Source organism: Megascapheus bottae, chromosome 3 (assembly GCF_031878675.1).
Source record: "Megascapheus bottae isolate mThoBot1 chromosome 3, mThoBot2.hap1, whole genome shotgun sequence".
Classification (NCBI taxonomy): domain Eukaryota; kingdom Metazoa; phylum Chordata; class Mammalia; order Rodentia; family Geomyidae; genus Megascapheus; species Megascapheus bottae.
The window spans coordinates 2,827,648-2,841,353 of record NC_143511.1 but is presented as its reverse complement, the minus strand read 5'-3'; the positions used below and the strand labels follow the sequence as shown (position 1 = coordinate 2,841,353).

The 13,706-nt window shown below is 39.7% G+C and overlaps 1 protein-coding gene across 4 annotated transcripts in view; it reads right to left on the bottom strand.

The window, feature by feature from the left end:
- Positions 1–13,706, bottom strand: part of Frmd3 (FERM domain containing 3) — a 281,531-nt gene that overhangs the window by 51,369 nt on the left and 216,456 nt on the right. For all 4 annotated transcript variants that reach the window (XM_090329478.1, XM_090329480.1, XM_090329479.1 and 1 more), the window contains 3 exons: positions 10,388–10,476; positions 7,278–7,341; positions 522–610 (listed from right to left, as the gene is read on the bottom strand). In XM_090329478.1, the coding sequence (XP_090185604.1) occupies positions 522–610; positions 7,278–7,341; positions 10,388–10,476 (242 nt within the window). The remainder of the gene's footprint in view (positions 1–521; positions 611–7,277; positions 7,342–10,387; positions 10,477–13,706) is intronic.

Here is a 13,706-nt window from a genome sequence, read left to right as displayed (position 1 = left end):
GGTCAGTGATGATTCTAGGGTACTAGAGGAGGAGCAACAGATTCTGGCCAATCTCAAGTCAGTAGGAATGTTAGGGATTGTTAATCCATATGAAAGGCAGAACAATACAGTGGACCTGAAGGAGAGGTGTGTGTGTGTGTGTGTGTGTGTGTGTGTGTGTGTGTGTGTGTGTGTGTGTGTGTGTGCGCGCACCAGTACTTGGGCTTGAATTCAGAGCTAGGCTTTGTTTCTGAGCTTTTATGCTCAATGCTAGCACTCTATCATTTCAGCCACAGCTCCACTAAATTCTGTCTTAAGATGTGTTTTGAGGTAAGGGAATATACATGTGAGTCACTTGTATAATGGAAACACCTAAGAGAGTTTAGGACTCTGTCAGGCTAACAATAACCAAATTTATAGTTCACTTCCACATACTAAAGAAGACATGTATTAATAGAAATGAATATGCAGCCATTTGTAAAACATCAAGTGCTCCATGAGTACTTTTAAAACCTATGATTAAGTGAATAAAAGCTACTTACTTATAAAAGGCCTGATTTTCTACCCCACACTTCCAAAGATGTTTGCAGGCAGCTGGTGTTGAAGTATGGAATGCCAACATGGCTTTTTTCTAATTAAAAAAAAAAGAAAGAAAGGGCATGTTAAATAGTTCATCATTTACATTTTTCTGTAAGGAATTTACTGATTTGTATTCTACCTCCTACCACACAGATTTGAAGCAACTTATATTACTATGTTCTTTAAAGTGTTGTTGAACTAATATCCCACCCTCAGACCACCTGCAGACATTATTAATCTATATACACTCTGTCTCTCTTCTTTTTTCCCTCATGAGGTAGAGCCACACTATGTAGCCCACGCTGCCAGTGAACTGCCTAGGTAGCCTGGTATGGTTTCACACCCCAGATCTTTTGGCATGAGCCTCCCAGGTGTTGAGTTGGCAAGTGTGCAATACAGTGTCTGATTTAAATCTTTTTTAAAAAAGAAATGAGCTTCCCAAGCTAGGAATAGATGGAACATTCCTCCATAATAAAAGTTATATATGACATGGATAGCCAGCATTATAATTAAAGTTAAAAGCATTTCCTCTAAAATTGGGAATGAGGCAAGGATGTCTACTCTCCATTCCTCTTCAATATAGTATTGGAATTCCTAGCCAGAGCAATAAAACAAGAGACAAACACACATAAATGGCATCCAGAGAGGGAAAGAAGTAAAATTCTCCCTTTTTGCAGATGACATGATCCTATATTTAAAGAACTCTATAGGCTCCTCTCCCAAGTTACTTGAGCTAATCCAGAACTTTGGCAAAGTATTAGGGTATAAAGTCAATCCACAAAAAATCAGTAGATTTTTCTCTATGCCAACAATGAGAATAGCAAAGCTAAACTTAGGAAAGCAACTCCTTTTGTAATAGCCACAAAAATAAAATATCTAGCAATTAACTTAACCAAAGACATGAAGGTCCTCTAAGGTGAAAGCTCTAAAAACCTGAAAAGGGAAATTAAAGCTATCTACAAATCCAATGCAATATCCATCAAAATCCCAACAACATTCTTCAATGATAAAGAAGAAACAAACCAAAAATTCATGTGGAATAACAGAAGACTGTATAGCAAAAACAACGTGTAGCAGGAAAAACAGTACTATATTAATAAAAACAACTCATTAGCACAAAAACGGGCCTGAAGACCAATGGAATAGAATCAAAGATCCAGAAATGATCCCACAGATCTATAACCAACTAATATATGATAAGAAAGCTAAAATCACAGGATGGAAGAAAGATGGCCTCTTCAAGAAATAGTGCTGCAGAATTGGCCATACATGTATAGAAAACTGAAGTTAGATCCTCACATATCACCCTGAAACAGAATCAAATTCCAATTTCAAATTACCACTAGGTAAAAACAGAAATTCTAAAAATATTACAAGAAGGGATGGGGGCACAGTTGAAACTTCCCAAATAAAGATCCAGAAACACAACAAATCAAAGAAAGCCTAGATAAATGGAATTGAATTAAACTGCAGAGCTTCTGCATGGCAAAGCTAGGAATAAACAGAAAGCCCACAGGTTGGGAGAAGATCTTCACTAGTGAAGCATCAAAGAAACAACCACCCCCACCATTAATAAGTGAGCAAAAAAATTAAAAGAGATTTCTCTGAAGAGGAAATAAGAATGGCCAATAGACACATGAAGAAATGTTCAATATCTCTGGCCATAAAAGAAATGCAAAGCCAGGTGCAGTGGCTCACGCCTGTAATCCTAGCTACTCTGTTTCACAGTCTGCCCAGGCACTGAAGTCCATGGGATACTTTATCTCCAATTTATCATAGAAAAGCAGAAGTGGAGCTGTGGCTCAAGAGGTAGGGTGGTAGCCTTGAGCTGAAGAGGTTAGTGACAGTGCCCAAACCCAGAGCTCAAGCCACATCACTGACAGAAGAAGAAGAAGAAGAAGAAGAAGAAGAAGAAGAAGAAGAAGAAGAAGAAGAAGAAGAGGAGGAGGAGGAGGAGGAGGAGGAGGAGGAGGAGGAGGAGGAGGAGGAGGAGGAGGAGGAGGAGGAGGAGGAGGAAAAGAAATGCAAATGGAAACCACATTGAGATTCCATCTCACCCCAGTTAGAATGGCCATTATAAAAAAAACTAATAGCAGATGCTAGTGAGGATGGGATCAAAAAGGAACACGGCTACACTGTTCGTGAGAATGTAAACTTGTTCAACCACTCTGGAAAGTAGTTTGGAGGTTACTCACAAGACTAAACATAGAGCTTCCCTATGATCCAGAAACCCTACTCCTGGGAATTTACCCAATTGACCTCAAATTAGGTTACACTAAAGCCACCAGCACAACTATGTTCACTGCGCATTGTTTACCATAGCTAAGATATGGAATCAAGCTGGACACTGATGGCTCATAGCTGTAATCCTAGGTACTCAAGAGGCTGAGGTGTGAGGATTGTGATTCAAAGACAGCCTGGCCATGAGAGTCCTTGAGACTCTTCAATTAACCATCAGAAAACTGAAAGTAGTGTTGTGGCTCAAAGTGGTAAAGCAATAGCCTTGAGCTGAATAACTCAAGGACAGTGCCCAGGTCCAGGGTTCAAGCCCCACAACCAAAAAAAAGAAAAAGAAAAAGGAAAGAAATGGACTCAAATCAGGAGCCCCTGAATAGATAAATGGATCAAGATAATGTGGTGTATATATATATATATATATAATGATATTTTATGCTTCCATCAGAAAGAATGACATCTGCCCCATTCTTAAGGAAATAGAAAGAAATGACATTAAGTAAAGTAAGTCAGACCCAAAGAAACATAGGCTGAATGGTTTCCCTCATTTGTAATAACTAGAACATGTCTAAGATATCCTTAGGAGAAGACCACAAGAGCTGGGTGCAAATGATCATACAAAATGATATCAAAATGAACTCCAAAAAATGAAAACATGAGGATTTTTTAATTGTATTTTACTATCAGGATGATGTATAGAGGGGTTACAGTTACATTCATCAGATAGTGGGTACATTAATTCTTGAATATTGATGCTCCTTCCCATGTTTTTCAACAAGAGATTTTTTTCATATATTTGTATTGTAATTAATAGAAAGGTTACATTATATTCACCAGATAGAAGGTGCATTAAGTCACATACATTGATACCCTTTCTCATGTCTTGGTCCCCATTTCCCTCCCCCCACCCCCACCCCTCATCTTATTTTCCTCCCTTCCCTATCTGACTTCAAATAACCAAATACGCATATATACAATATATCAGATAACAAGGAGAAATACTGTAACAATATGAGATAACCAAGGGACAGCAAAAAAGATGAGATATAACATAGTTCATTAAGGACAACAATCACTCATTATATGGCTTTTGTTTCTATATCCTGGAAGTCCTTTCATTTAGCATCGTCCTATATGGCCTTATGTATTAAGGTTTTGTTCTATTGTAAATCTCTGCTAGGAGAGCCCAAGGTTTCTACTGATTATGACAAATGAGGGAAACTATCGAGCCTATGTTCCTTTGAGTCTGGCTTACTTCACTTAATATGATTTTTTCCAAGTCTTTCCATTTCCTCACAAATGGGGCAATGTTGTTCTTTCTGACAGCAACACAGAATTCCATTGTGTATAAATACCACATCTTGTTTATCCCATCATCAACTGAGGGGCATTGGGGTTTGTCCATATGTTTGCTATGGTAAGTTGTGCTGCAATGAACATCATTGTGCTAGTGGATTTAGTATGTCCTTGTTTCTGGACGAGTGGATAGATGCCAAGTAGTGAAATTGCTGGGTCAAAGGGGAGTTCTATGTTTAGTCTTTTGAGTAACTGCCATACTGCTTTCCATAGTGGTTGGATGAGTTTGCACTCCCACCAGCAGTGTAGTAGTGATCCCTCCTGGCCACATCCCCTCCAGCATCTGTTGTTATTAGTTTTCCTGATCCTGATCATTCTACCTGGAGTGAGGTGGAATCTTAGAGTTGTTTTGATTTGCATTTCTTTTATGGCCAGGGATGTTGAGCATTTCTTCATTTGTCTATAGGTCATTCTTATTTCTTCTTCAGAAAAGACTCTAAGTCTTTGGCCCACCTTTTAAAGGGATGGTTGTTTCTTTTTAGATCAGTTTTGGAGTGATTCAATTTTTTGAGCTGTAGATATATTTTAGATATGAGGCCTTTGTCCATTGTAGGGACACTCTGTAGGCTTTCTAGTTAATTTGCTAGCTACAGAAGCTACTACAGAAGCTCTACAGTTTAATGCAGTCCCATTTATCCAGACTTTCTCTGATTTGTTGTGATTCTTGGTCCTTATTAAGAACATTTTGACCTGTGCCAAGGAGGCCTAGTGTATCTCCTATTCCTTCTTGTAAAGTTTTCACTGTGTTGGCTTTCACCTCGAGGTCTTTGATCCATTTGGAGTTAATTCTGGTGCAGGGTGACAAAGAAGGATCCAACTTTTGTTTTCTGCAGGTGCTTAACCAGTTCTGCCAGCACCACTTGTTGAAAAGGCTGTCTTTCTTCCATTCTATTTTTTTGTTTTTGCTCCCTTATCAAAGATTAGGTGGCCATATGCCTGTGGGTTAATATCTGGGTCCTCAGTTCTATTCCATTCGTCTTCAGGCCTGTTTTTCTGTCAATACCAAGCTGTTTTGGTCACTAGAGCTCTGTAATAGAGTCTAAAGTTTGGTATTGAAATTCCTCCAGCGCTGTTCTTTCTGCTAAGAATTATTTTTGCTATACGGAGTCTTTTATTATTCCATATGAAATTTTGGATTGCCTCTTCTATTTCTTTAAAGAATCACATTTGGATATTGATGGATATTGTGTTGAATTTGTAGATAGCCCTTGGCAAGACTGCCATTTTCGTGATGTTAATTCTTCCAATCCAGGAGCATGGGAGTTTTTTTCCATTTCCTCAGTTCTGCTTTAATTTCCTTTTTCAGGGTTTTAAAGTTTTCATCAAAAAGGTCCTTTTCATTCTTAGTTAAGATAATTCCTAGGTACTTTATTTTGTTTGAGGCTATTGCAAAAGGAGATGCTTTCCTGATTGTTGCCTTGTTCCTCTCACTATTGGCATAGAGGAAGGCAATTGATTTTGAGGGTTAATTTTATACCCTGATACCTTGCCAAAGTTTTGAATCAGATCAAGTAGCGTGGGAGTGGAGTCTATAGGGTTCTTTAAATACAGGAATCATGTCATCTGCAAAGAGGGAAAATTTCACTCCCTCTTTCCCTATTTGGATCCCCTTTATGATTGCTTCTTGCCTTATTACTCTAGCTAGGAATTCTTATACTATGTTAAAGATGAATGGAGAGAGTGGGCATCGTTGTCTCGTTCCTGATTTTAGAGGGAATGGCTTTAGCTTTTCACCATTAAGTATAAGGCTAGCTGTGAGTTTGTCATACACAGCCTTTATTATACTGAGGAATGTTCCATGTATTCCTAGTTTCTCCAGAGCTTTTAGCATAAAGGGGTGTGGATCTTGTCAAATGCCTTTTCTGTATATATTGAGACAATCATGTGATTCTTGTACTTGCTCCTTCAATAAGAGATTTTTTTATTGTACTGTTTGCAGTTCTTTTTTTCTTTCTTTTTTCCCTTTGATTTATTCTCTGTTGTTACTTTTCTGATTTCTGTACCCTTTGTTTTGCGTATAACTTTATCTTATTAGAGGAGGGTAAGGGGAATCACTGAAACAGTGGGACAACAGGGAGACCAATTCAATACTGATACTAAACATTATGTTGGAAATGAGCTTTACAACTTGGAGGGAAGAGATCAGGAAGAGAAAAATTGGCAAAAAATAAGGGAGAGGAGAAATGTCATCACTACTTGACTTATGTACCTGCAACCCCTCTGTATATCACCTTTATAATAAAACAAATTTAAAGAGAAAATAAATGAGCTTCCCAATTCTGCTTAACAGTCCAGGCATCATTTGCCTTTATGAAACTGGGATTAGTCTAAGATATTATTTGCACCTTGGATAACTAGTACTTGAGCTAATAGCCAGGCTCAAGAACACCTAGTAAACCAAGTCGTTGGTGGTTTATGCCTGTAATCCTAGATCCTCAGGAGATTAAGATCTGAGGATCACGATGTAGGTACGGACGTCTATAAGACTCTTACCTCCAATTAACTATCAAAAATCTGGAAATGGAGGTGAGCCTCGAGTGGTAGAGCACCAGCCTTGAGAAGCTAAAGGACAGTGCTAAGGTTCCCTGAGATCAAGCCCCAGACTGGAACAGTAAAACAAAACATATCAAAACAGCAACAAAACAACAACAACAAAATCCCAAGAACATTTACTAAGATCAGAGCTATCTATGAAGTTTAATATTTTGGTAATTGCCTTCTCCAAAATACATACGATGGTGAACCAGTGTGCATCTCCTAACTCCTTTGTTTTAAGATTCATGAGACCTTGATTATCCAGTATCAGTTGCTATCTCCTTTTGTAAGTATCCTTCATTTGTTTCATCAATCCATATTTTGACACAGAGAAGTAGGGAGAGCTCCCAGCATGTTTACCCGAGGACTGGGAAATCAACATTAGTATAGGCAGCTTTTCTCAGGGAAACTTAGGGCTGACCAAGTTTTTTGTTGACCTCTCAAAGGTTCTCAGCTTACTGCTAACATCATACTGCAAAGCTGCAATCCTTGAGAACTGCCATTCTAAAAGCATACTCCATTCTTGAACCTCCCTCTTATGTTTGTACATTACACATGCATGCATAACAACAGGTAGTTAGAAAGTGTCTGACCTCTTTCTGGGTACCAATCACATAAAATGTCTTCCCTTCAAACTTCAATTTGCAGACATCTGGCCTGAGGAAAGAAAATGTCAGAGTGAGAAGGAAGAAAATATGGCCATTGGTTAGGGGACCAAGCTCTCCTGTGGGAATCGGCCTATGCCAAGTAGACTATAATGTAAGAAGATACCGTCTTACCATTGGTGAAGGTCTAATAAGCCATAAAAAGCCTCGTTAAGTGTGCAATAATTTTCTCCCCAAGAAGGGATTCATTCACAGCTCACAATGATCTATTCTGAGCTATATCCTCCTTCTAATGTCCTCAAGAGTGCTTGTGAGTTTTAAGCACCACAATAGTAGCTAGCCAGTTCATTTTGCAAGGTAGAAAGAAAATGGTTTATTTATGATTCAGTGATTAAGCATGGCATGGCTTTGAAATACTTGACTTTCTCCTTTCTCCATCCATCTCCAAGAAGCACACACACCATAACACAAAAATTTCCACTCCTCATGCTGTTTGCAGAACAATTTTTGAAAGGCTCAATTGCAAGTACCACCCAATGAATGACAAGCTGTCCAAAGGGATGTGTGTGTGTGTGTGTGTGTGTGTGTGTGTGTGTGTGTGTGTGTGTGTTTGTGTCCATACTGGGGCTTGAACTTAGGGCCTGGGAAACACTCCCAGTGTTTTTTTCACTCAAAGCTGGCACTTTACCACTTGAGCCACAGCACCACTTCTGAACTTTTGGTGATAAAAGTCTCCCAGTCTTTTTCTTCCTTGGGCTTAGGATCATGGTTGAAAGCCAGACTGGGCCGGAAATCCCACAAGACTTTTATTTTTAATTAAACACCAGAAGGGGAGCTTTGGTCAAAATGGTAAGAATGCTAGCTGTGAACAGTAAAACTTAAGAACAGCATCCAGGCCCTGAATTCAAGCTCCACAACCAACTAAAAACAAAAAGGTAGAGGGGAAGGATTTGGTTTAAAAAAATATATATGTTGGAAGCAAGTCTCCAGGTAAGAGAATCATAGCTCTGAGAATAAGGAGGTTCAGGCCAGTTGAAAGACAGCCTCTCTACCACAGGCTTGTGGATACCCTTTGGCCTATCAAGAACTTCACACAGTGCAGACCTTGCGTCTTCAGGATGAGCTCACTGCCCAGTAAATCCTGGGGGTGACAAGACTGTCAGGGGCCATCAGCAAGAAGTAGAAGCTCGGTGCTGCCAGCCCATCTGTCATCCTAATGACTTGAGAGGCTAAGATCAGGAAGATCATGGCTCAAAATGAGTCCAAGCAAATAAAAGTTCACAAGATCTCCGCTTCACCCCGAGTTGGAGATGGTGGTACATGCCTGTCACCCCAGCTAAAAGAAAAGAGGATCCTGATCTAAGGCAGGAAGATGAGGTCAGAAATAACCAGTACAGATAATGCTCATTGGTACCAACACCTGCCTAGTAAGTGCAAGTACCCGAGTTCAAACCTCAGTACATCCTCCCCACAAAAGGAATCAAGCAGTAGATATGAACAAAACCACACTTTCACAATATTCCAATGCCCCTGTAATGCTCGGTCTTCCTCAGTCTTGAGCAAAACCCTTTTGCCTTTAGATGGGATGCTGCAGGCTCTGCTGTTTATCCCTCTCCATCTGCACACTTCTTTTCCTGGCAGTTAGACACTGCCCTTCTGCAAAGTCAAGTGTTCAAGCACATTATTGTCTTCCTGGGATGGTATTCACACGATCAGCTCAAGCATGGAGTTTCTGCTCTCAGCAGGGACTGGTTTGAGTAGGCCCATGTAACATAGTTCTGTGCAGCTACATATATAGGAAGTCTCTATGAGGCTGCTGGGTAAACTAGCCCTTATTTTAGAAGGAAACACATAGAAGGGACTTCTGTTCTCCAGGCTCTGGACACTGCAGTGTGAAGACATTTAGGCTAGTGTTCTATGTCTGGCCATCTTAAGAGCCTGATGGTGGCACAAAATCCACAATGGAGATGGTGGAGAAGAAGATGGAAACCTGAATCTTTCATGGTGTGTTGGTCATCTAAATTAAGAGACACAAGACTTCCTTGACTCTAGGACTTTCCTTTCTTTTTTTTTCCAGTCCTGGGGCTTGAACTCAGGGCCTGGGCACTGTCGTTGGATACTTTTTGCTCGAAGCTAGTGCTCTGACACTTGAGCCACAGCACCACTTCTGGCTTTTTCTGTGTATGTGGTACCAAGGAATCAGACCCAGGGTTTTGTGCATGGTAGGTGAGTTCTCTATCACTAGACCACACTCCCGGCCCTAGGACTTTTGCTTCCCATACAAGCCAGTCCTATTATTTGTATGTGCCTTTTGTGTGTGCCATGATTAACATGCTTAACATTTTGCAAAAAGCAATGCCACTGATGGCCTGGATAACAAAGGGGAAGAGGAAACAGGGTTCTGAGACTTTCATGCTTCCTCATGCTGGATGCTCCATATGCTGACAGCTTGGTACCAGTGAGGTTTTAAAAGGTGATAGGAAGTAACTGGGTCATGGCCACCTCTGTGGCCTCTGTGGACACTAGCGTTGGTCTCACAGAGTGAATTAATTCTTTCCAAGAGAGCGCACCCCTGGTCCCTCTTCCCTAGTCATTCTTACTTTTCCTCACACACATGCCCTCTGGACATGCCCACTCCCCTTCTAGTCTTCTTCCATGTTGCGAGGTAGCCAAGAGGCCCTTATCAGGTGTGCTAGCTAGATTTTCCAGCCACTAGAATTGTAAGCCAGAATAAACCTTTTTTCTTTATACATTACCCAGCTCTGAGTGTTCTGTTACAGGGACACAAAATGTTTGCAGCTGATTTCATCAGTACCCATGCCCACACTGGCCAGATTGGCAGAAGCTGCTAGTAAGGAAATATTGACCCCTCTCTTAAGGCAAAGTCACTGAGGATAGATCTTCTGCGCCAATTCTTCAGCTAGACAAATTCAGTTCCCCTCTGAGGACAACCCAGGTGACATTCATTCATAGGTGGAGAAACCCTTTGTGATCAAAGCAATCAATATGAGGAATACTTTTTGATATGGCCCTAAAAAGCCAAAGAAAGGAAGAGGGATTAAAAAATGGTTAAACTAGTTTTCAGAAAACATACTCACCATTTTATCAAATGGATTCTTTTATTTCCCTGGAATACCACAAAACCTGCAGCGGTGAATCCTAAAAATGTGGTAGTACCTGTTGAATCCTAAAAAAAAAAAAAAAAGGAAACAAAAAAACCCTTTTTGGAATGAGGAGAGTAAAGGAAGCAATGAACAAAGTGTTCACTCACTTTTCTTGGTTGACTTCAGGTTTCATTCAGGTTTAGTAGTAGTAAATGAAGTTTCTGAGTAGGGTATAATTTCCAAAGCTTGGATGGGATTATGTAGCTTTGCCCTTTAAAAATTTTCCCTTTGTCCCCACCAGGAAACCTATATGTCTCCCAAACACTGTGTCCTTCCTAATGTCTATTAGATCTGATTTTATACTGTAAGCAACTATTCTTGGTTCCCATTAGTGCTTTGATTCAATGAAACCAACCCCTAAGCAGTCTCTACTTACCTGACTCAACCCCACAATTTCAGTATAAGATTTGTCTAGCAAAGCCTACTCTGCTTCCAGCCTAGACCAGGAACACTAAATACCTCATGGATAAGTTCAGTCCAAGGAATAACCACAAACTCCAGTCTGTCTCCAAATACTAAATAAAATAGACTCAAATTTCTGGGTCAAATCTAAAGCATTAAATGGAATGCAATGACTTTCACTGTGACTAGAAGGAGAAGCTGGAGAATATTCCAGAACAATTGCACAGGCAGAACAAGAGGCTATAAATGTCAGTCTGGAAGATACCATACCTTGGTGGCACACCAGAATCATGGGAAACCTGCCCTCTATTCCCACAGATCATATGTACATCAGGAATGGGTGTGTTCTGGCCAGCAGATGTTTATGAATTAATAATACAATCATTCCTGTAGATAAAACCTCCCAAATGAGCAGCCTGACTGCAACACTGAGGAACTAGGCCTTCGGTGATTAGCTGGTTGGGTCTGGTAAATAAAGGTGGCAAGACTACTCAAAACCTTGTCTTTAGGAGCCTGACTGATAGAAATAATTTAGTTTAGGATTTATGCTCATGTTGGTTGGTGCATAGTTAAAACATGGTACAATCTTAGGAACTTAAAAAAAATGCCTGGCTGCACTCTTAAAATGCTGATTCAGTAGCTATTGGGGTCCAAGCCCAGGTGATTCTGATAAAAATAGTCTGTGTTTTTCCTGTGAAAAATACTACCAAGCAATATAAATGATATAATGTAACATTTAACCTCTTGACTTTTGTCTTCCCTTATAAAACCTGCTCTTATCTTTTCGTTCCTTTTATTCTGAAACTAGAACTTGAACCCAGGACCTCAAGCTCTCAGAGCATAGTGTTCTATTATTTGAACCACACCTTTTTTATCACAGTGAGAAAGTGCCTTTTTCTCAGTGTCAAAGTAGTTTGCTTCCTTTCTGTTAATCTTGTGAGAACTACTTTTCTGAAAAGTTCCTGCTGTGGCCAGATGATTTGGCCCTTGTTATTACAGCTTAGTTATACTTTTCTTCTTTTTTTTTTAAAGAAAGATTTAGATTTTAATTGCAGGAAGGGAAGTTAAAAATCACACATTTCTGATTTAAAGGTGTAGCTCAGTAAATAGTTACCTATCATGTGTGAGGCCCTGGAATTGATTTCCAGAAACACACACACACACACACACACACACACACACACACACACACACACACACACACACACACACCAGTACTGCTACCACAACTACCACTATTATAAAGGATGACTAGGAAAGTTTCAACACAAATTTTGAATCTCTATTGGTATAATCACAGTTATCCTACGCTACGGTCATCCCATAGGAATGTTCCTAGGTTTTTTTAACCTTTGGGGCATTTTTCCCCCAGTATTTTTCTTTTTTTTTTTAAATTATTTCAGTGTACAGAGGGGTTACATCTATATTCGCCAGATAGAGGCTGCATTACTTCTCATATATTGATATCTCTTCTTATGTTTTTGTCCCCATTTCCCTCCTTTCCTTGCACCTCATTTTTCCCCTCCTATTTCAAATGAACAGGTAAACATCTATATAATATATCAGGTACCAAAGTGGGATACAGTAACAATATGAGATTAACCAAAGGGCAACACAAGAGAAGGGAGAAAAACATAATTCATAAAGAGTAACAGTCACTTATAATTAAGTTCTTGTTTCCATGTCCTGGAGGTCCATTAATTTGGCCTCATCCTATATGGCTTTATGTATCTAGGGTATGAGCTATTATAATCCTCTGCTAGGAGAGTTTTGGGTGTGTACTAATTATTACAGATGAGGGAAACCATTGAGCCTATATTCTTTTGGGTCTGGCTTATATCACTTACTAGGATTTTTTCCAAGTCTTTCCATTTCCTCACAAATGGTATATTGTTCTTTCTTGTGGCAGCATAGAATACCACATCTTGTTGATCCAATCATCTACTGAGGGGTATCTGGATTGGTTCCATATCTTACCTATGGTAAATAGTGCTGCAATGAACATTGTTGTGCTAGTAGATATAGTGTGTCCTTGTATCTGGACCAGTAAATGCCCAGTAGTAGAATTGCTGGGTCATAGGGGAGCTCTATGTTTAGTCTTTTGAGGAACCACCATACTGCTTTCCAGAGTGGTTGAATGAGTTTGCACTCCCACCAACTGTGTAATTGTGATTCCTCCTGGCTACATCCCCTTCAGCATCTGTTGTTATTAGATTTCTTGATCATGGCCATTCTAACTGGAGTGAGGTGGAATCTCAGAGTTGTTTTGATTTGCATTTCTTTTATGGCCAAAGATGTCGAGCATTTCTTCATGTGTCTATAGGCCATTCTTATTTCTTCTTCAGAGAAGTCTCTCTTTAAGTCTTTGGCCCATCTTTTAATGGGAGCACTTCACATATACTTTTCTTAATCACTTTAATTAACTGGTCAAATTTTAATTATATAAAATTAATTAAGCTACATCCTTTTGCAGATCATGAATCTGAACTCAGGCAATGTGAGCAGAGGACAGGGCCTGCTGCCTTTAGGGATTAAAAAAGGAGCAGCCTTCCTGCTCTGTGTACAGTTGCTGGTCAGATTTTTGGCTGATGATGCACCTTTCCCTTCTGCAGAAGTAAACTTTGCTGTGTCTAGTTCCTCTTGGTGTCTTTATTCCTGTGTGGCCCCCAACATTCTAAGCTATTTCTAACACTGGTTATTCAGAGATAACAGTCTTGCAGATTTATCTGCCTAGGTTGGCCCTCAAGACTGTATATTAATCTTGAAATTAAACCTGTTAGGATCCTCTAACTTTCCAAAAGAAACAATCTACTTAGTGAATAAATTCATGTCTATTAGTATATAGAACATA